At 40.0% G+C, this 23440-nt stretch overlaps 2 protein-coding genes across 2 annotated transcripts in view; both read left to right on the top strand.

Annotated features, from left to right (window-relative positions):
- Positions 1-23440, top strand: part of LPCAT2 (lysophosphatidylcholine acyltransferase 2) — a 67607-nt gene that overhangs the window by 37951 nt on the left and 6216 nt on the right. The window contains exon 12 of the mRNA XM_081217815.1: positions 19750-19848. Within this exon, the coding sequence (XP_081073941.1) occupies positions 19750-19848 (99 nt within the window). The remainder of the gene's footprint in view (positions 1-19749; positions 19849-23440) is intronic.
- Positions 11906-13025, top strand: CAPNS2 (calpain small subunit 2). The gene is given in 3 exon segments (XM_081217816.1): positions 11906-12272; positions 12276-12318; positions 12678-13025. Coding segments are annotated over 3 exon segments (480 nt in total). The 5' UTR covers positions 11906-11987; the 3' UTR covers positions 12830-13025.

The raw sequence follows: 23440 nt of genomic DNA, 5'->3' as shown, positions 1-23440 counted from the left end.
GTCTTTAAAACACTTTTGATCTCCAACATACTGGAAGGTAGAGAAAATAATCTGGAGAATTAACAACCAATGCATTTGACCTTTCTTTACCTCTTCCTTTTCTCTTCTCTTTGTCTCTCTGTCTTTCTCGCTTTCCTTTTTTTTTTTTTTAACATACCTACACGTCTGTGCCTGTGAAGATTTGCTTTGTTTTGAGAAGCTGAATTATGCAATCGTTGCCACGCCCTGTGCACATCCCCACTTCCATGCTCCCTTGGAGGGATTTAGCTGGGAAATGTTCCACAGAAAAGACAAAGAAGTTCAGTAACGTCATAGTTTATTTCTCTCTGTGTAGCTTATCTTGCTAAACTCAATACTTATGAGGGGTGGGAGAGGAAGAAGGGTGGGAAAGAGAGAGGGTGGGGTGTTCCTCTTGCTCCTTCATTTCAGTAGCTATAAATTTTTGCAGGGCAGAAGGCTCCTCCCATGTGCCTTTCCCACTTTATTCTCCCTTCCCCCTTCCTTCTTTTCTTCTCTCAATCTCTCCCCAAGTCTGGTGCGATTGTGGTTGGTATTTTGGGGAAGGGGAGAGATCTGTATATCTCTCCATGTTCCCTTACTCCTTCCCACATACATTCCTGGCAAGTCTGCAAAAACTTCATAATGGTTTTCGTCTCAGTCTGTCCTAAAAAAAAAAAAAAAAATGCGCTGTCTATTCAGTTTCTTCTGACCATCTGATGTGTTCTTTTAGATTGTCAGATATGCGATGGCAGATGATTTCAAGGTCCAACAGAAATGTGGCATTCATGATCCAAAGCATAGCATGGCTCATTGGATTAGGATAGTTTCTTGTGGAGAGGTCTCATCTCTGAAAAAAAGGAAAAGAAGACCCTTTTCATCTTTAGGTTTCATTCAGCTTCTTTATTTTCCCAAATGTACACTGAAGTCTCTGAATCAGAGACTGATTGGGATTAGTCGAAAGTCCACATGAGTTAGAGCTGAGAGCTGAGATAGTAGTTTAAAACTGTGGCTTCTCAACACTTTTTATGTTCATAATTCAGTTTTCAAGACTAGATGTTTTTGCCAACACTCTTGACGGCATTTAAATACACTTAACGGGACTGAGAAACAACACTGGCTAAGTCAGAAATAATTATAACACAGTCATTTTTACAGTTATAAGAATATCTACACAGCATCACCTTATTTCATTCATTCTTCAACGCTGTGTTATTGAGCAGAGCCGTGTGCTACCCTGCCAGCAGTATCTTACATACCTATGAGACAAAGTCCTCAAATATTGCAGCACACATGTCATCTTTGTTGCTAGTTTGACAGTATACCATGTTATCTGCCTCTTACCTCTTACTAGTGGCAAGTCATCTCATCTGCACTACATCTCATGATACAGTCAGGGTCATGTTCCATCTGGCACACATCACCATAACGGTATGTGTGTTCGCTGGTGGCAAAGCTGTATTTCAGGGGTCAGCAGACTTTTTTCAGCAAAGAGCCGGATTGTAAATGTTTTTGACTTTGTGGGACATTGGGTCCTAAACTTTCAGTATAATTTGTACAACTGAATAGGAAAGTTAATCCACCCCACTCAGAAAGATTTCTCTGTTTATTTTCAGTCACTTAAGCCACATAAATGCCCTGTCCTAACTCTCAGCATGAAAATCTGCATAATACAGCACCCTACCTTCTCTAACAGGGAAGGGCAAGCAAGGATGCTTGTTATTATATGCTCATTATTAGCTCATGATTTAACACTTGAACTAATGCCAAAAACAAGGCAGACAGGAAGAACTCGGATAAAGAAACGCATTCATACCACACAATGCAAAACAGTAATAAAAGATCTCCAGAATAGCCAGAAATGCTGGATTGTCAAAGTGCTAAAGTATACACACACTTTCCTGTTCTAATATTTAAACAAAGGACATAGTAATGCCAGAAGAACTAAGTACCAGTTAGAAGGCCGAAATGGGAAAAATCAGGACAGTTTTCACATTTTTTAGAGAATGGAAATAGTAACCATCTATCTAAATTTTCTTAGCCTGTGGTCTGTTGTGTGCGTAATGGTTTTGGTAAAAAGAGAGTGAGCTCATGCCAGACTATAGCTGAATGATTAGAAATCAGTCTCTCTCATCTGTGAAGATGAATGATATACCACTAGTTAGAAATGGGGAGGATGTCAATAAGAAGTAGACAGATTTGGTGAGAATAAAGATTCAGAGTGACCCCCTTTAAATCAGATGTGGAACAATGGTGGCTATAATGCCTGACTGCAATCCTTCAATCAGTCCTTAAACTTTACCAGCATGCTTTATTTTCATCAGTTTAGTAAATATAGCAGGCGACAGTCAGCAAACTACAGCTGATAGACCAGATCCAGTCTGACGCCTATTTTGTAAATAAAGCTTTATTGGGACACAACCATGCCCATTTGTTTATGTACTGTCTATGGCTGCTTTCATAATACAGTGCCAGAGGTGAATGGTTGCAACAGTGAAGTCTTCTGTCCTTTTTTTTAAATTGAAGTATAGCTGATTTACAATGTTGTGTCAGTTTCTGGTGTACAGCAAAGTGATTCAGTTATATTTATATATTCTTTTTCAGATTCCTTTCCATTATAGGTTATTACAAGATATTGAATATTTTTCCCTGTGCTACACACTAGGACCTCATTGTTTATCTACTTTATATCTAGTAGTGTGTATCTGTTCATCCCAAGCTCCTAATTTATCCCTCCTCCACCCCCCCTTTTCCCCTTTCTTCTATCCTTTAAATTTCCAGTTCGGGTTTGATGTGTACTTTAGTATTTCATAGCTCATGTGAAAAGAACTCACCTTGATTCCAATCTCAGTTAATCAGGATTTGTTATATGAAATCTAAAGCTCATATGATATAATTAACAGAAGAAGGCTATAACTTTCTGAGTGGGCTAGATGAACATTCCTATCCAGTTGTACCAGTCATCCTGAAAGTTTGATGGCCTATATGTCTGACCATTTCCTTCTTCAATTCTCAGGGTGACTTAACTCCCCCATGTAGTCCCGCATAATATTTTCCCTCCCTGAGTGTTCTTACACTAGAAATATCCTTTTAAGCATGAGAATTGTATGTTTTCTTTTTGGCTTCTCAATGCAAGTCTACCTAGGGGACACTTAAAGGAAACAGAAAGGAGAGGGCATTGATTAAAGCTCAATTTTTTATTGGAACAAGTGAGCAATGGCCTCCTCCAAGAGCATGAAGAGGTAAAGAACAGGGCTTTGTACGGAGCAAATTGTGTCAGACCAATTTAATTTCCTCCTATGACAGAGTGACAGTCCAAGATGATAAAGAAGAAGAAATAGATATTATCTATATGGACTCTAGAAAGGTTTTTGATTTCATCCAATGTGACATTCTCGTCAATAAATTAGGAAGGTCTGGTCCGGATCATGTTGCAGTTAGGTGAGAGCCCCACTTGACAGAGAACCCTCACTGAAAGTGGGAGCTGTGTGTCCTGTGTTCTTCGAGACCTGCTTCAGTCCCCCCACCTCGGAGTTCTGTCTGGAGGAGAAACATATTTGATAGGTTACCGGAATACTTTTGAAAACCAGACAATACATCAAAGTGAGGATAAGAGTATGTAAGTATGTCTTTAAAAGTTGTAGAACCAGACCCAAGAAAAAGATTAAATTACAGTCATATATAACATAAAAATACTTGGGCATGAGAAGGAAACTGAAGGCAAGGTAAGAACGAAGCTGCAGTCACTCCATGGCACCTGAAGATCTAGACTCAGAGAATTCTAGATGTCAGATTGCCCATCTTCCTCATTTCTCAGGAAGCTTCCAGCCCCAAAGAGGAAGTTGTATGCTCAAGGCTACAGAGCTGGTTAGTTGCAGCACTGGGAACTCCTAGTTCAGTATTCTTTTTACTACAAACCATCTCTGGACTTTTTAAAAATAACTTTCTTGAGGCATATTTTACATATCATAGCATTCAGCCATTTCAAGCATACAGTTCAATGATTTTTTTTTAGTAAATTTACCAAGTTGTGCAACCAGCACCATAAATAAGTTTTAGAGTTTTTCCATCACCCCATTATGATTCCTTGTGTCATTAACTATTAATTCCTGTCACCTACCTATCTCCCAACCCTAGGCAACCACTATGGTAAGTCCTCCTGCGTTGTTCTAGACCTGGTCTAGAATAAAGACTAGAATAGAGACTTGTATAGGTTTGCCTTTTCTGGACATTTCATATAATGGAATCTTATGATATACAGTGTCATGTCTGGCTTTTATCACTTATTGTAAGTTTTTTTAATATAAATTTATTTATTTTATTTTTATGTATTCTGGCTGCATTGGGTCTTTGTTGCTGCACGCTGGCTTTCTCTAGTTGCGGTGAGCAGGGGCTACTCTTTGTTGCGGAGCACAGGCTCTAGAGTGCAGGCTCAGTAGTTGTGGCACACAGGCTTAGTTGCTGCGCGGCATGTGGGATCTTCCCGGACCAGGGCTCAAATCCGTGTCCCCTGCATTGGCAGGCGGATTCCCAACCACTGTGCCACCAGGGAAGCCCACTTATTGTAAGTTTTTGAGGTCCATCCATGTCATTGCCTGTATCAGTAATTCATCCCTTTTTATTGCCAAATAGTACTCCATTATAGGAATTTATCACATTTTGTTTATTCATTCACCTGTTAGTCGATATTTAGGTTGTTTCTACTTTGGAACTATTATGAGTAGTGTTGCTAGTAGCATTCGTGTGTCACTGTTAACTTTTTAAGTTCAATAACTCTTCCCCCTCAAATTGAGGTTAAATTTTCCATTGAATATGGCCTCTTCCCCTACTCTTTTTCTCCAGAGCTGCACAGTAGAGTTGCCCCAGACAACAACCAAAGTTCCTATTAATGTTCTAATAAATAGCCTTAGGGGATTAAATAGTCCAGAGAAGAAAAGGCTTGTTAATCTAATAACAGTCTTTTATTCTATGATGGCTTATGAGAAACTGTTAGCCAAATGCTTTCCATCTTAGCAGAAAATAAATGAGAGGAATTGGATTTAAACTTCAGCGAAAAACACTTCAGATGGTCATAAGGAGGCACATTTTATATGACAATGGATGCTGTCAAGTTAATTTGCAATATTATAAAAACAAAGCCCATGTAATTTCCTCAGAAGCTTATATGAATGGATTTAAATCTATCTGAGGCCAGATGGCCCCTTGTGATCCCCTAAAGGGAAGAAAGTCCTTCTGTGGTGCTTCTTCAGTGTGGTAAAGGAAGACATTTGGCCTTTGGTGTTTACAGAGACTGTTTCACGGTGCCCCTGAGACCAGTTATTGGAGTCATTGTGCCATAAAACCAGTTGATGGAGAGTTTTCTATAAACCACTAAGTGTGGCAGGAGACATTGCTCTCATGTCCTACACAGAGCAGTGTCTCCCAGCTACGATTCTCTCCCGAATAATAGCTAGAATAATCATTATCTAATTCTAGAATTGTACAGTTTATAAAGTAATTTTACATTTAATCTCCTTTTGACTTCATATTTGAGCCTTAGTAGTTTCCAGAGTAACCTGTGAGATAGACTCTGTCACATGGCAGTTCAGAGTCCTTTCCAATTTCATTCTCTTCTATTGAGTTGCCTTTATCTCCCGTCATTCTCAGCAGTGAACTCTCATCACACTGGACTACTCATTATCTCTTGAATACCACACATGCTTTAGTTCCTCTATCTTTTCACTACACCACCCCTTTATATATATATATATATATATATATATATATATATATATATATATATATCTTGTCTTTTTGGAGAACTCTGACTTAGCCTATAGTCAGGCCTACACATTACCTCTTCTGTAGGTAAATGTTCTCCTTTCCTTTCCTCAGCAGAACTTATTGTTCCCCTTTTGGACACCCATATTGATTTGATAATCCTATACAATATATTAGCTGTGTGACCTTTTATAAGTAGCTTAACTTCTCTGAGTTTTTCTTTCCTTATTTCAATGCTTTTATGTCTTTCAGGGAAATTCTATGAAATTGATATACCAAAGAATATTCTATACAAATGTAATAGTTTAGTATTAATAGTAGAAATGTGAAAATAGACCTCAGATTATAGTTACAACACCTAGTTTTCTGTGGGTCTCTTTGATCCTTGAGGACAGCAATCCTGATGTTTTCATCTTTCTCCCCTAAACATTGAGTCCAAGTCCTGAAACATAATAAAAGAAATGGAATCTTTATGAAGTAGGCAGGGGAGATACTATTATCATCAGTTTGCAGATTAAAATTAAGGTCCAAAATGCTGAGTGATATAAGGATTTAGTTATGTCCTGGCCACTTTTCCCTGAGTTTACCAATAGAACTTCCAAAGACTGCTGAAGGGCTTGTACCCTGACTCTACCTAGTATCAAGGGTGAGGTTTCTCAAAGTATTATCTGGGACTATCTGTCATAGACTGACTTCTGAAGATACTTATTAAAAATATAAAATCTCACAAATGTAATTTTGAGCAAAGAGAATCCAGACACACAAAATCAGAAAAGAGGACAGTACTACCAAATTTACAGAAATAAAAAGTATTATAAAACAGTACTATGAGCAACTGTATATCAACAAATTGGTTAACCTAGATGTAATGGACAAATTCCTAGAAATGTACAACTTACCAGGACTGAATCATGAAGAAACAGAAAATATGAACAGACCTAACTAGTAAGGAGATTGAATGAGTAATTTTTTAAAAACCTCCCAACAAGGAAAATCCCAGGACCAGATGGCTTCACTTGTGAATTCTACCAAATGTTTAAAGAAGAGTTAACACTAATCCTTCTCAAACTCTTCCCAAAAATTGAAGAGGAGGGAATACTTCCCAACTCATTCTATGAGGCCAACATTATCCTGATACCAAGGTCAGAAAAAGATAGTACAGTTGACCCTTGAACAACACAGGGGTTAGGGGAACCAAACCCCGTGCAGTCGAAAATCTCTGTATAACTTTATAGTCGGCCTTTTGTATCCATGATTCTGCATCCACAGATTCAACCAAGCTCAAGTGTAGTACTGTAGTATGTATTTATTGAATAAAATCCTAGTAGAACTGGAGGCACATAGTTCAAACCCGTATTGTTCAAGTGTCAACGGTACATGAAAAGAAAACTACGGACCAATGTCCTATATGAATTGTTTTATTTATTTATTTATTTTGGTCTTAGTTGCAGCAGGTAGGCTCCTTACTTGCAGCTCACCAGCTCCTTTAGTTGCAGCACGTGTGCTACTTAATTGCAGCACATGTGCTCCTTACTTGGGGCTCATGGGCTCCTTAGTTGTGGCATGCATGTGGGATCTAGTTCCCTGACCAGGGATCGAACCCATCTTCCTTGCATTGGAAGGCAGATTCTTAACTTCTGCACCACCAGGGAAGTCCCCCATATGAATATTGATGCAACAATTCTGAACAAAATACTAGCAAACAGAATTCAACAACACATAAAGAGGATTTTACATCATGACTAAGTGGGATTTATTCCTTGAACGCAAGGGTGGTACAACATATGAAAATCCATCAATGTAATAAACCACATTAACAGAATGAAGGGGGAAAAAACACAGTTACCTCAATCGATCCAGAAAAAGCATTTGACAAAATTCAACACCCTTTCAGATAAAAACACTTAACAAACTAGGAATAGAAGAAAAGTACCTCAACATAATAAAAACCATATATGAAAAGCCCACAGCCAACATCATACTCAATGGTTTGAGCCTGAAAACCTTTCCTCGAAGATTAGGAACACAAAAGGATGCCTGCTTTCACTACTCCTGTTCAGCATAGTACTGGAAGCCCTAGCCAAAACAGTTAGGCAAGAAAAGAAATGAAAGGAATATGAGCTGGAAAGGAAGAAGAAAAATTATCTCTGCTCACAGAATACATGATCTTATATGTAAAAAAATCCTGCAGACAACACACACACACACAATTGTTAGAACTAATAAACTAATTCAGCAGAGTTGCAGGATACAAATCCACACACAAAACTTAGTTGTGGGGACTTCCCTGGTGGCACAGTGGTTAAGAATCCACCTGCCAATGCAGGGGACATGGGTTCAATCCCTGGTCTGGGAAGATCCCACATGCCGCAGAGCAACTAAGTCCGTGCGCCACAACTACTGAGCCTACGCTCTAGAGTCCACAAGCCACAACTACTGAAGCCCGCATGCCACAACTACTGAAGCCCACGAGCCTAGAGCCCATGCTCCACAACAAGAGAAGCCACCACAATGAGAAACTCATGCACCGCAACAAAGAGTAGCCCCTGATCACCACAACTAGAGAAAGCCCGCATGCAGCATCGAAGACCCAATGCAGCCATAAATGAATGAATGAATGAATGAATGAATGAATGAATCTGCCTACCAATGCAGGGGATACAGGTTTGATCACTGGTCCAAGAAGATCCCACATGCCGTGGAGCAACTAAGCCTGTGCAATGCAATTACTGACCCTGCACTCTAGAGCCCGCCTGCCACAACTACTGAAGCCCGTGTGCTTAGAGCCCATGCTCTGCAACAAGAGAAGCCACTGCAGTGAGAAGCCTGTGCACCGCACCGAAGACCCAATGCAGCCAAAAATAAATAAATTTATTAAAAAAAAAAAACTTAGCTGTGTTTCTATATACTAACAATAAACAATATGAAAAAGAAATTAAGAAAGCAACTCTGTTTACAGCAGCATTAAAAAGAATAAATATAGGATAAAAAATAAAATAGGAATAAACAACCAAGGAGGTAGAAGACTTGTACACTGGGAACTACAAAGTGTTGTTCAAAGAAATTTAAAAAGATGCAAATAAATGGAAAGACATCCTGTGTTCATGGATTGGAATTCTTAATATTGTTAAGAAGTCAATACTACCCAAAGTGGTCTACAGAGTCCGTGCAATCCCTATCAAAATCCCGACAACATTTCTTTTTACAAAAGTCAGAAAATCCATCCTAAAATTCATATGGAATCTCAAAGGATGCTGAATAGACAAAATAGTATTGCACAAGAACAAAGTGGAAGTCTTATACTTCCTGATTTCAAAACTTACTACAAAGCTACAGTAATCCAAATAGTGTGGTACTGGCATAAAGACAGACATATGAACCAATGGAATAGAATAGAGAGCCCAGAAATAAACCTGTGTGTGTGCATACAAATGATTTTCGATAAGGGTGCCAAGACCATTCAATGGGGAAAGAACAGTCTTTTCAACAAATGGTGCTGAGAAAACTGGATAACCACATGCAGAAGAATGAAGTGGACTCTTACCTTATGCCATATATAAAAATTAACTCAAAATGGGTCAAAGACCTAAGCATAAGAGCTAAAACTATTATGTTTTGTGTTAGACAAAAACATAGGAGAAAAGCTTTGTGACGGTGGATTTCTTGTTGACTTTTTGGGTATGACACCAGAAGCACAAGTAATAAAAGAAAAATTAGATAAATTGGACTACATCAAAATTTAAAACTTTTGTTCATTGAAGGACACTATCAACAGAGTGGAGAGGCAACTCATGGAATGGAAGAAAATATTTGCCAATCATATAACTGATGAGGGGTTAATATCCAGAATGTAGAAGGAGCTACGAAATAACAACCAAAAAAACAAACAACCCTATCAAAAAATGGGCAAAGGGCTTGCATAACATTTATTGATATACAAGTGACCAACAGGTATATGAAAAGATGCTCAACATCACTAATCATTAGAAAAATGCAAATTAAAACCCCTATAAGATATCCTGTCACACCCATTAGGATGGCTATTGTCAAAAAACAAACAAACAAACAACCACCCAGAAAATAACAAGTGTTGGCAAGGCTGTGGAGAAATTGGAACCCTTGTACACTGTTGGTGGGAATGTAAAATAGTATAGCCACTGTGGAAAATAGTATGGTTGTTCTTTAAAAAATTAAAAACAGAATTACCATTTTATCTAGCAATTCTGCTTCTGGGTATATAACCAAAAGATTTGAAAGTAGGAACTTGAAGAAATATTTGTACCCCCATGTTCGTAGCAGCATTATTCACAAAAGCCAAAAGGTGGAAGCAACCCAAGCATCCACCAATGGATGAATGGATTAAAAAAAAAATGTTATATACATACAATGGAAGATTACTTAGCTTTAAAAAGGAAATAAATTCTGACACATACTACATCATGGATGAACCTTGAAGACATTATGCTAAGTGAAATTAGCCAGTCACAAAAGGACAAATACTGTATGATTCCATTTATATGAGGTACCTAAAACAGTTAAATTCATACAGACATGAAGTAGAAGGGTGGTTGCCAGGGCCTAAGGGGAGGAAGGAATGTTTAATGGGGACAGAGTCTCAGTTTTGCAAGAAGAAAAAATTCCTGGAGATGGATGGTGGTGATGGTTGCACAACAATGTGAACATACTTAATGTCACTGAACTGTACACTTAAAAATGGTTAAAATGGGGAACTTCCCTGGTGGTGCAGTGGTTAAGACTCTGCGCTCCCTGTGCAGGGGACCCAGGTTCGATCCCTGGTCAGGGAACTAGATCCCACATGCGTGCCACAGCTAAGAGTTCACCTGCCACAACTAAGGAGCCCACGAGCCGCAATTAAAGAGTCCATGTGCCACAGCTAAGGAGCCTAACTAGGGAGCCGCCTGCCGCAACTAACTAGGGAGCCACCTGCTGCAACTAAGACTCAGTGCAACCAAATAAATAAATAAATATTTTTAAAAAGATGGTTAAAATGGTAAATTGCACATTACATGTATTTTACCACAATTTTAAAATTTTTTAATTAAAAATTTAAAAACAAGATACAAAAAAGTATATGCTATATGATTCCATTTATTTAAGGTACAAAAATGAATCTGTGGTGTTAGATGTCAGGACAATGGTTAGTTACCCTTGGGAGAGGAGAATAGCTGGAAAGAAGCATGAAGAGGCTTCAGGGGTCCTGATGATGTTCTATTTCTTGATCAGAGTGTTATGACATGGGTATATACATTTTGTGAAATTCTTTGAGCTATATATTTGTGATTTGTACAGTTTTCTATGTGAATGTTACACTTCCAAAAGATTCCAAAATCGTAAATCATGAGCCCCACAGCAGACTATACAGAATCAGAATCTCTGAAGATGGGACCTGGGGACCCTGCATTTAAAAAATCCCCCTTCTAAGTTTTTCTTAAGAACGTTGGATGCTGCAGATCTTTGCTAAAGGAAGAGAATTAGGTAAATATTTTTCCAGTGCCCCAGAATTCTTCAATTGTACCCTAACAATAAACATTCCTTAGAAAAGAAATTCTTGATATCCTTGAGTCATTTACCTTCTCCTGTTAGGAAACTCCACGTCATCTTTCAGGTGCTGAGAAAGAGAACTAAAAATAGTTAACAGCATATAGAAATGTATAGTTTAATATATTACACTTAAAAATATGATTTCTTCTAATTTGTCAGACATACTATAACTTAAGAGTGTTTTATTAACGCCCTCTGAAAAATGGCAGGTGCTAGGGCCTAGTGGAATTCAGGCAACTAGGGTAGGAGGTGCACCCGGGGTGTGGTACAGTGCAAGCAAGTACAGAAAAGCCAGTTCTTCCCCATGTAAACTACTTAGACTCCATTTCATCTTTCTCATACCACCTCCAAGATTTCAGCAGCCTTTACACTTTACCCTTTCGGTAAACCAAAAGCATGTTTCTTGCAAAGGCTCTTTTGGATGGAGCAGATCAAGATCGAGGTCCTGGACAAGCTCTTGGAGACCTTCTTGGAGGAGGCAGTCAGAAAAGAAGAGGAGCAGGAAATATTGGAGGGATAGTTGGAGGAATTGTGAATTTTATCAGTGAGGCTGCAGCTGCTCAGTATACCCCGGAACCACCACCCACTGAGCAGCATTTCACCAACGTGGAGGAAGTGAGGAAGTTAGGCGGCTTCGGCAACAATTTGCACAACTGGCTGGACCAGACATGGAGGTGGGTGCCACTCACCTAATGAATATTCTCAACAAAGCCCTGTCTAAGCACAAGGATCTGAAGTCTGACGGCTTTAGTCTTGACACCTGCCGGAGCATCGTGTCCATCATGGACAGTGACACAACTGGAAAGCTGGGCTTCGAAGAATTTAAGTATCTCTGGAGAAACATCAAGAAATGGCAGCGTGCTTATAAGCAATATGACAGGGACCATTCTGGGTCTCTGGGAAGTTCTCAGCTGCGGGGGGCTCTGCAGGCAGCAGGCTTCCAGCTAAAGGAATAACTTTACCAAATGATTGTCCGCCGATATGCCGATGAGGATGGAAGTATGGATTTTTTTAAAAATTTATTTTATTTTTACTTATTTATTTTTGGCTGCGTTGGGTCTTCGCTGCTCCGCGCGGGCTTTCTTTAGTTGCCGCGAGCAGGGGCTACTCTTCGTTGCGGTGCACGGGCTTCTCATTGTGGTGGCGTCTCTTGTTGGGAGCATGGGCTCTAGGCGCCTGGGCTTCAGTAGTTGTGGCACACGTGCTCAGTAGTTGTGGCTCACAGGCTCTAGAGCGTAGGCTCAGTAGTTGTGGCACACGGGCTTAGTCGCTCCGTGGCATGTGGGATCTTCCCGGACCAGGGATTGCACCCCCGTCCCCTGCATTGGCAGGCAGATTCTTAACCACTGTGCCACCAGGGAAGCCCAGAAGTATGGATTTTAACAACTTCATCAGCTGCCTGGTTCGCCTGGATGCCATGTTTCGTGCACCCAAATCCCTGGATAGAGATGTGGATGGCCTGATTCAGGTGTCTATCCAAGAATGGCTGCAGCTGACCATGTATTCCTAAAGTGGGCACTAAGTCGGGACTACCCCGGGGGACAGGAGTGCTGGAAGCTTAGCCATGCTCTCTGCACGGTTGCGGTTACCCCATCCAAAGCTGTCATTTTCTGCCGAGTTCTTTCATAACCCGACCTATTTCTGAACTTGTGCTGCCCTTTACTGCTTAATTAAACAGATTTTTCATGAAAAATGTCCTGAGTGGTTTGTATGTCGGCTCTTTGAGACATGGGATTTATATGGACATATATGTGATGGGAGTGCAAGGCAGGCTCTAATGGAGTAGATTTTAATAGGTCATTTCTTATTTGGTGAATGAATTTCAAAGAGCAGGAAAGCTGTTGTTGTTATTGTTAAGAATGAAATTTTGAAAAATATCCTGGAATAAATCAAGAAAGCTCTCAGGAGATATATTTTTTTCCTTTAAAAAAGGTGAGGAGGCAGGAAATTCAAAATCTGTTTTTCTCTTAATTCACATCTGGTCTTTCTATTACATTTTTTTTTAAAAAGTGTTTTCCTGGAAACCTGCTTAACTGTATAGAAACAGGTTCAGAAATGTGAAATTAAGCAGTTTTATAAAAGGTAGTATTTTTTTAATGGTGGAACAACTATCTAAACTCTAGAATTCTTTAGTCTCGTTTCTCTAGTAAAATAAGCATGTAACAGTTTTGTTTTGATATAATTGTAAAAAGGATCAAGGCATTGGGGAATGAAAGAGTGTACTTATAGTTGAAATGTCTCTGGTTGCCTTAATGAATCAAAGTGATCACTCTTACATGTACTTCAAACTCAGGCACGCCCTGCTGATGTTAGCCAGCTCTTGTCATGTCTTGCCCTGCCTCAGAGCAAAGAATATTCTTTCATTTGTTTGAAAACTGCAGACAGGAAAAAAAGTAAACAAAGAAAATGTACACAAATCATAACCAGTTATTTGGTATCTAAAGCGATAGAGAGATGTATAAATATATATAAATGTTGCTGGGTCTTTATTGCAGTGGTTCTCAGCCCTGACTGCAATTTAGAATCACCTGGAGAACTCTTGCGCTGAGTCCCACTCCACATGAGTTAAATAAAAATCTTTAGAGGTGGGGCTCAGAGATGAGTAGTTTTTAAAGCTCCCCAGGTGATTCTGATGAGCAACCAAGGTTGACAGCCACAGCTTTAAGGTTAGGCTGTCTTCACTGTATTTTTCATATTAGTCTCAGCTGAAAACTGAGGTCGCCACAGGAGTCAGTGTTGCCAGCTTCCAAAAAAAAGAAGATAGGAGTATGGAGAAACTGCCACCCAAAAAGCAGGGGTAGTTGTGCCTTTCTTGTGAATGGCCCTTGGTTTGGCTTTTTCATTTTGATTCAGGTGGTGATAACGGGGCAAACAGAATCCAGGAATCCCCGGCCAGTAGACTCAGCTAGAGAGGCTGCATTTTCAAGTGCTCTGTTCATTTGCCTATTTAACTGGTTTCTACCCCTACTGCTTCTCTGGTTTTTAATGCATTCCCTCTCTCCCAATCTACTTTGGAGGATCATCCTGAGTTTGGAGATAAATCCTTCCTTTTTGACTCATTTAGAGGAAAACTGTAACTGTTGAAATGATGTAACTGGCCTGTTAACAGCCCTCAGCTGCCTGTTAGAAATCCCCAGTGAAAATAGGAGAGGTTGGCACTTGGCCTCTGTGGACACCATTATCACCATCATATAATATTTATGAAATACCACATGCGTGTAATTCTGAATTGAGCCAAGCCCAGAGATCACGTCCGCTTTCCTCAAGGGACTTGTAATTTAAACTTGGTCTGGGAAGCTACTTAAAACAGGTGTGGTTATATTAGAATGAGGCTGCTGCCAGCAACCACACATTAATATCAGGATCCCTGTTTTAGAATACGGCCACTAGTATGTTAGGCATGGCTGTAGTAATATAGCCAGGAAAGGGGAAATCTGCCAAGATGCCTTTTAAGGTCTCAGAATATTAAGTTTATAATTTAACCTTTCCACATGATGGTTGGGGAAAAGAAAATGTAGCCCCACTTTTCTCGCCTCACTTCATTTTAAATGTTTTATGAAAGTTAAGACAATTATCTCACACTAGGGGTGGTATTAAGTATTTCTCTTGCTCTTCAAGTTAAGGGATTACCTACTTCGATGATTCTCTTCCTGCATGCACAGGGCAAAACATCCTGAAGTTACCTAAGTTTCTCTTTTGTTCTTTTCTGAATTTGTGTAAAATTAGACAAATAACCCCAGGCACTAGAGTGGATCCCAGAAAATTTAGTCCGAAGTCTGGATTTTTCCAAGTAAACAAACTTTTGGCATTGTGTAGAACCAATAGCCTAACAAGTGATTGAATTTCTTAATTTCCATCCAATGGTTTTTTGTTGTTGTTGTTTGTTTGTTTGTTTTAGTTGGTGTTTTAAAGGCACATCTTCAGTGTAAGAGGGAGTATTTACCTGATAACTTTTTTCAAATGTTGCCTTTTCTACATGGAAGACTACTGATAGCCTAAGATGAAGGGCTCTCATTAATATAACTCCATCTCATTTTCAAATTTCTAAAAGCAATACAATCAATGTAGTAAGTTGAAAATAATTATGATTTTGTTTAAATGTGAAATTATACATCTACGTTTTTAAATTTCAAAATATCCCATATGATTTTGAAAAACACCTTAGTCGTGATATAATACACTGAATTCTGTAAGCTATAATAGCAGGAAAAAGAACTGTGTGTTCTGTACCTAAGAACAGCAAATGTCCAAAAACATTCAAAATTTGTATATCATCTTAAAGCTCACTTTTACAATATTTTTTGAATAATAGTGCATGTGATTTAAAAGTTGATTTATGTATCAACTTCAATCAGAAATTTCATCAGTAATATTGCACAACTAACCCATAGTCAGGCCTTAAAAAATATTTGCTGAGGCACCTGCAGGGCACTGATACTTAATGTACCTATTGAAGTGCTTTCAGAATTACTTCTTTTTAAATGTCTATTTTTAATGCTAAGTGGATTAAAACAATTTAATTCCTAGAAAATTGATAATACAATTATGCAGGTGGGTAGAAATATGCTCTTAATAAGAATATTGAGGTGAACAGAATACCTCTTCCCTGACTCTCCTGGATAACTGAGAATTTATTGAATTTGAATAATACTCTTCCTGAGGAGTTCCATTGGTTTTTAAAGGAAAGAACCACAGCTTTGAGGAATAATTTTTTACCATGGGACTGATTTGAATTTGAAAAATTAAAGGAGTGTATTTTGCTGTATACTTTTTTATTATCTGTTTTTGAATATATTTTGTCAACTTGTCTGCTTTAATTTGAATGATTGGGAGTCAGCTTACCTAAATGTTAATTGTCATTATGGCAATAGTGAGTTTTGTGAGCTCAAGTAAAACTTACACCTCAATTTTTCATTAGTAAAAATGAAGAAGTTGAATGGATGATTTCTAAGATTCCTTCCAGTTCTAAATTTTATTATTCTGAAATCGGAACATTAAAATGTATTATTTTATTAGTCCTATAATGAAATCTCTCAGAATAATTTCTATGCTGCCTTTTTTCCTTCACATTACTAGGATGAAAACTTACATATAGTTTCTCATGTGATTGATTATCAAGAGTCTGCTTTAATATTCTTTTGTCGGTCAAAGCCACTCATATAAAACTGTTAAAGAAAACCAGGGGTCCAGAATATTACCTTTATTCATGAATAGCAGTAATACTAAGGGTCTTTTACATTTGTCTTTCTCCATCTGAAAAATAAGCTATAATGCTTGACCTGTATTATACATAGGGTCCGGTAATATCGATAAAAATTGGATGCCTCACAATAAATCAAAGGCGTATTTCCAATCATACTACCTATGACCATATCTTCAATGTCCATAGATCATTCTTTTTTTAAAATTTATTTAATTCAAGTATAGTTGACTTACAATGTTGTGTTAATTTCCACTGTACAGCAGAGTGATTCAGTTATACATATATATACTTATTTTCATATTCTTTTCCATTATGGTTTATCACAGGATATTGAATATATTCATAGGTCATTCTTATATCTATACTTCAGAACTTCTTTTTTTTGAATTTTTGAATTTTATTTTTTTTATACAGCAGGTTCTTATTAGTTATCCATTTTATACATATTAGTGTATAAATGTCAATCCTAATCTCCCAATTCATCACACCACCACCACCACCCACCTCCCCACCATTTTCCCCCCTTGGTGTCCATACATTTGTTCTCTACATCTGTGTCTCTATTTCTGCCCTGCAAACCAGTTCATTATACTTCAGAACTTCTATTCAAGACTTCTATGTTGCTTAGTGGAGAAAACCAATTGCAGAATAAATTTACCTTTATTGAGCATATATTCACGGTACAATAAGCTGTTCAGCCTCTAAGGCCTAATGAACAACAGCCCTCCATAGTACAGAAGAAAATTAAACGTTAGTGGCACAAGGAAAATTATGTCCCTTAAAAACTCTACCTTCGGGCTTCCCTGGTGGCGCAGTGGTTGAGAGTCCGCCTGCCGATGCAGGGGACGCGGGTTCGTGCCCCGGTCTGGGAAGATCCCACGTGCCGCGGAGCGGCTGGGCCCGTGAGCCATGGCCGCTGGGCCTGCGCGTCCGGAGCCTGTGCTCTGCAAGGGGAGAGGCCACAACAGTGAGAGGCCCGCCTACCGCAAAAAAAAAAAAAAAAAAAAAAAAAAAAAAAAAAAAACTCTACCTTCTCTGAAACTTCTGGGGTGATGAAAATATCATAGCCATCAATTGTGATGGTGGTTACCCTGGTGTCTGCATTTTATCAAAGAACATCAAACTGTACACTTAAAATGGATGCTTTTTATTGACTGTAATTGATACCTCAATAAAGTCGATTAAAGGAAAGGCAGAAAACAGCTGTCTTAGAGGCTGGTAATCAGACAAAATTGAAGTCGGATGACCTGAATTTTAAATCCTAGGAAGAAACCCTGTTACTTTAGGGAAATCTTGAATCCTGTTTCTACCTTCTCCGATGAGAAAGTGAAGGTAAATTATTCCTTTTTAGCTCCCACCCTGCAGCAAGATAAAGTAGTATGGTGACAGTGAGTCTTGGTTGCTTTGAGAAGCTGAGGAAAGCTACAAGATTTTTTTTCCCTAGAAAAATGTACATATAAATAGGGCTGGGACTTCCCTGCCGGTCCAGGGGTTAAGACTCCACACTTCCACTCTACGGGACGTGGGTTCGATCCCTGGTCAGGGGTTAAGACACCACGCTTCCATTGCAGGGGGCACAGGTTCGATCCCTGGTCGGGGAACTAAGATCCCGCGTGCCCTGTGGCTCGGCCAAAAACAAAAAAACAAAATAAAGGCACACCCTTTCGGGGGCTTCACAGCCTTCCCTTTCAAGCTCATCTATGAAACCCCAGTGAAAAACACTGCCTAAGTGTCTTAAGGTGAACCCAAAGTATCAATAGTAGGTAAGGGTAGGTGAGGAAAAGGTAACATCGTTTTTAGCACCTACCTGTGTGTGCTAGGCAATGGGAATACACTGCACAGAGGAAGGCAATCCCTGCCCTAGAGGAACTCTTGATGGTTGAAATGTAGACACTTAGTCACAGTTAAAGATTGTGCTCTTATCAGTGCCAAACATCTGCTAACCTATCAAGTATCACACTTAGCTTTGTTGTTACTAGTTCATAGTTTATCTGGCAACATGAAGATCTTGCTGCCAAAATGATTCCACAGCTGGGATCATAATCATTGTGCTCATTGTTCTCTTCCTTTCTCCCTCCTCCTCCTCTCTTTCCCCCTCCATCTTTCTCTTCCACTCTCCATCTCACTTTTCCTTTCTCCTCTTCCCCTTTCCTTCTTGTTCTCTCTCTTCTATCTCTTCCTTCCATCCTCCCTCCTTCTCTGCCTTGCCTCTCTCTCCCTTTCTTCCTCTCTTCCTTAAGCTTTCTCTCCTTTCTCCCCATTTCATCTTCTCAGTGTTCCCATCTAGGTGAGTAGTTCATGTGTAGGAAAAACTCTGTATTCGGTCAGCATGGATTAGAATTATCAACCCCTTCTTTTATAATACCATCAAGAAATACCTGCTGAAGTGTATAGATATAAACATCATACGAATTGTTTAGTTTCCAAGGCTTAGAAGTGCAGGATCGGGCTTCCCTGGCGGCGCAGTGGTTGAGAGTCCACCTGTCGATGCAGGGGACACGGGTTCGTGTCCTGGTCTGGGAAGATCCCACATGCCGCGGAGCAGCTGGGCCCGTGAGCCATGGCTGCTGAGCCTGCACGTCCAGAGCCTGTGCTCCACAACGGGAGAGGCCACAACAGTGAGAGGCCCGCGTACCGCAAAAAAAAAAAAAGAAGTGCAGGATCTTCCAGGGTCCGATATCACTAAGGGGCCCTTGAAGTTGCTCGGGTTTGCTTACTTTCTCCTGCTTTATTGCAGAGTAAGCACAGAAGAATGTAGCTGTGATTATTGCCTCAATTTGCCCCTTTCCTTTCCCTTCTATCTCCTACATGGAGAAAGTCTCTTAGTGACCCACTGGTGTTGGCCATCACGGCAGGCCCACCATCGATGGTGGAATGAAGGCTTCAGTCCCACCTAGGATGAAATCCCCCATCCTGCTTCCCAGAGAGGCTCCCATCAAGGCTGAGCTCAAGAACCCACAATGAGTGCCATAGAGCCACTCTAAATGAGCCTCAGTGATAAAATGTTTATACTGATCACTCAGCAGGAATATATTTTTCTTCCTTCTGAGTTGGGTATGGGTGGGCCACTCACTAGCTGTTCTATCTCAGTGCGAACTTTTTTCCAAATTGGCTCAGTGCATGACGAGGCTGAGCTCCGTGGCATGTCTGAATTTCGCCTTGTGGGCTGTGATTGATAGTCATTCAACCAGTGGCCCTGCTAACTGATTTCTCCCATCCTTTCACAGAACCATGATGGCAGTGTCGACTTCCGAGAGTATGTAATTGGCCTGGCTGTCCTGTGCAACCCTGCCAACACAGAGGAGATCATCCAGGTGGCATTTAAGGTACTGTCAGCCCCACTGAAATCATCTTGGTCTGTCTCGTAAACAAGTGTTGACTCTAAGTGTATTATCTGAAAATCAGTGCATCTATTACGAGTGTTTATAGATCTGCTGTGACATGTACACGAGGGCAATGTGATTAAGACAATAGCTACCGAGAATAAAGAAAAGACAAGCATCCATTTAAGCAAAAAGAAAGTCTTTGGAAGCAGCCTAGTTAACAGCATTAAAATTGAAGAGCAGGTGATTTCATAAATTAGTTTAAAAATTATTTCTTTTCAGCCTCCCCATTTTGGAGCCCCAAAGTGAGGTTTATAAATAAACGCCACCTGTCTATAGTCATCCCAGTTCACCAGGCAGAAAGTTCTGATCCATCCTTATTTTCTCACTCTGTATGTCAGAGATATTTTAGGTGATCTTTTCCCGATGGAGTTTATTTTGTTGTGGTGGTGTCAGGTGAATACCATCATAAATGTCTCAAGTTTCCACCCTATGTGTTTTCCTGTATATCACATATATTGTCACAGCAGTATGGGAGGTTGAGGGGCAGATGAATAAAATCCATGTCCCCCATCCCTAGCAAAACTTAATGGAGGTTTGAATTATGAGAACTCAGATTCCATTTTATCACTTATATATGCAAAAAGGAGAGGGAAGAATACATTCCCAAAGTGTGTTTTGGTTCTTTGGAGATGAAACATGCTTTATCTAATTAGTATTTGAATGGGATGTTCCCTTCCATATTCTAATCTTACATGATCTGCTCTCAAGTAAAACAAAAACTTGATCTCACTTACCAAGCTGTGTATGTGGAATCTTATCGTACAGCTCTGCTTCATCCACCATAACAGCTGAGGACCTTCCCCATGCCTCTTTCCTACTCTTAGTTCTTCCTGATTTTCTCTGAGAAGAATACCCCACTGTGTCCTCAACAAATGTTTTCCCCTCTATCATCTAGAAAGACCCTCTTCCTCCCAGAGTCCTTTCTCACATCTTAGAGGCCACCTGGGATAGCCTCACGAATTTCCATGTGTTCTATCCTTGACAGAGGAGTCCCCAGGTTGACTTCTTATTTCAGATTGGTTTCAACTGAGTTAACTGCTAGGCCTATAAAGAACCTAAGAGGTTGATGCTTAGCAGATGGTCTCAAGGCAAGGGCCAGAACTCTTTCCAAGCTGAAAACTTTTATAGACTTATTCATCATAAAACCTAAAATTATACACATAGCTAACTTATTCCAACCCAGACATTTCTGTTTCTGTTCTGAGATTGTCTGTGTGATTATAAGGTCAGCTGGGCAAGTGGTCACTTTGGGTTTACCAATGAAAGACCTGATAGAAAATTTGGCCCTTAATCATACTAATTATTGTCTTTAAAGAAGTCCTGAGATTTTTCTCTAGCCTAGACCTTGGTTTTGAGGGGGGACAGGGAGAGGAAAGAAGGACCTAAAACTATAATTAGCTCTTTTTTCAGTAAAGCAAGTGTCATGTTTTACTTTGGTTATTTTTTTAACCTTCTCAGGGGTGTATGATGTTTTGGTTTTTTTGTTTTGTTTTGTTTAAGTGTCTAGTTTTTTATTTTTTTAATTTATTTTTTGGCTGTGTTGGATCTTCGTTGCTGTGTGCGGGCTTTCTCTAGTTGCGTCGAGCAGGGGCTACTCTTCATTGTGGTGCACGGGCTTCTCACTGCAGTGGCTTCTCTTGTTGTGGAGCACGGGTTCTAGGCATGTGGGCTTCAGTAGTTGTGGCTCGCAGGCTCAGTAGTTGTGGCTCGCGGGCTCTAGAGCGCAGGCTCAGTAGTTGTGGCGCACGGGCTTAGTTGCTCCACGGCATGTGGGATCTTCTTCCCAGACCAGGGATCGAACCAGTGACCCCTGCATTGGCAGGCAGATTCTTAACCACTGTGCCACCAGGGAAGTCCCTGTATGATGTTTTTGAAAATTATTTTGGCATGCTTCTATTTTCCATTTAGTAGTATCATTTTATATATATACAGAATGCATTCACATCCTTTTATTTGGGTAACACTTCACAGTTAACTTCCCATCTTTGATCATATTTCATCATCACAGTGACCTTTAGAGGTAGAATATTAGTCAGCATTCTTCAGTTGTAAGCAGTAGGCATAGACTCTCGTGGAGGAATCAGTTGTGAGGACAGCAAGCAGGCTCCAGGGAATACTCCCAAGCAGGCAGCTCCAGAGGTCCCAGCTGCGGGAGCTGCTCTACATCTCCCTTGGGCACTGCCGTTAGAGTGAGCAAACTCCAACGCTGTTCATCATTCAAATTCCAGGCAGAGTCCAAATGGCCTTGGACCATGTGCTTGCTAGGAAAGACAGGATGTTTTGATGCAGAGTCCCACAGCATTCCGTGCACTGGGGAGATATCACTCCCCCATTCTCCGAGGAAAATGAGGTGTTAAACCTTCTACCAGAGCCCAGAGCATGAGATTTACCTTAGGTCGGGGAACTCTGTAATAGGGAACCTATTGGGAGAGATGAGGAATTGAGAAAATGGAGGGCTTTTTGTGGGGTAGTTGTGACAAATGACAAATGGAGAGGAAGTAAAAGTCCCCAGAATGGATGTGTGAAGGAAACTTATACAGAAGGAAGAGCCATCAAAGCACCAAATTTAGATGATTTGATAAGATGGTGAGAATTCTTTAGGAATGGAAGACTTTTACAGAAAAATTAGAATTTGTGAGACGGGGGTGGGTGGGGGGGAGGTTGTGACTGAACCCTGGCAGTTAATGACTGAAGTCCAAGGCCCATAAAGAGCCCTGGGGGTACTGTTGTGAAAACAAATGCTAGCTAATTCACTTTGCACTTTCCAGCTATCTTATCGTCCATTTAGGGGCTGAGTAGTAGAAAATGGACTAGGAGTCCGTGCCTTCTTATCTGGGGGCAGCAAATCACAACTTCGAATTATATTTTTCTCCTCCCACCCTAGTGGGCAATTAAAACACTATTCAGTATTTGCTTATTGTTCTTTTCATGATTATCACACCTTATCCAATGCCTGTTTTTGATCGTGTATTTGGTCAGAAGTGGATACCTTAACATCAGGAACTGTAGATATCTGCCTGCATTTGGGCGACAGCTGGACCATTTACAAGCTGTGTGACCTTGGGAAAGTTACCTGGCTTCCTTGTTCCTCAGCTTTCTCATCTGTGAGATAGGGCTAATAACAACACCTCCCTTACATAAGACTATTATTAGGGTTAAATGAGTGTGTAAAGTGATTTGAACATGTTGGATCAGTGCCTGCAAAGAGTCAGTGTTGATATCATGAAAAAATGTTAATACCCTGGAGAGGATTATGAATATGGCATATTAATTATCTATCAGTTACCCCTGCTTTGCTGCTTGACTTTCAGTCTATCCCACCCTTTCCCCTCTGCCTATAAACATATTGTCTCTCCCTTCCTGAAGGCAGCCTCCTTTTGTATGTGGCTATTACCCCATTTATCTCCTGTGCTTTATTCCATAATTTCTTAAAAGAAGAGCCATGCCTGTTGCCTCCATGCCTCACCTCTCTATTCATTGCTTGATTCCCGTTACCATCCGTCGCCAGGATCTCCTAATTGCCAAATCCAGC

Source organism: Mesoplodon bidens, assembly GCF_964165515.1.
Source record: "Mesoplodon bidens genome assembly, chromosome: 18".
Classification (NCBI taxonomy): domain Eukaryota; kingdom Metazoa; phylum Chordata; class Mammalia; order Artiodactyla; family Ziphiidae; genus Mesoplodon; species Mesoplodon bidens.
This window is presented reverse-complemented; position numbering and strand designations above follow the sequence as displayed.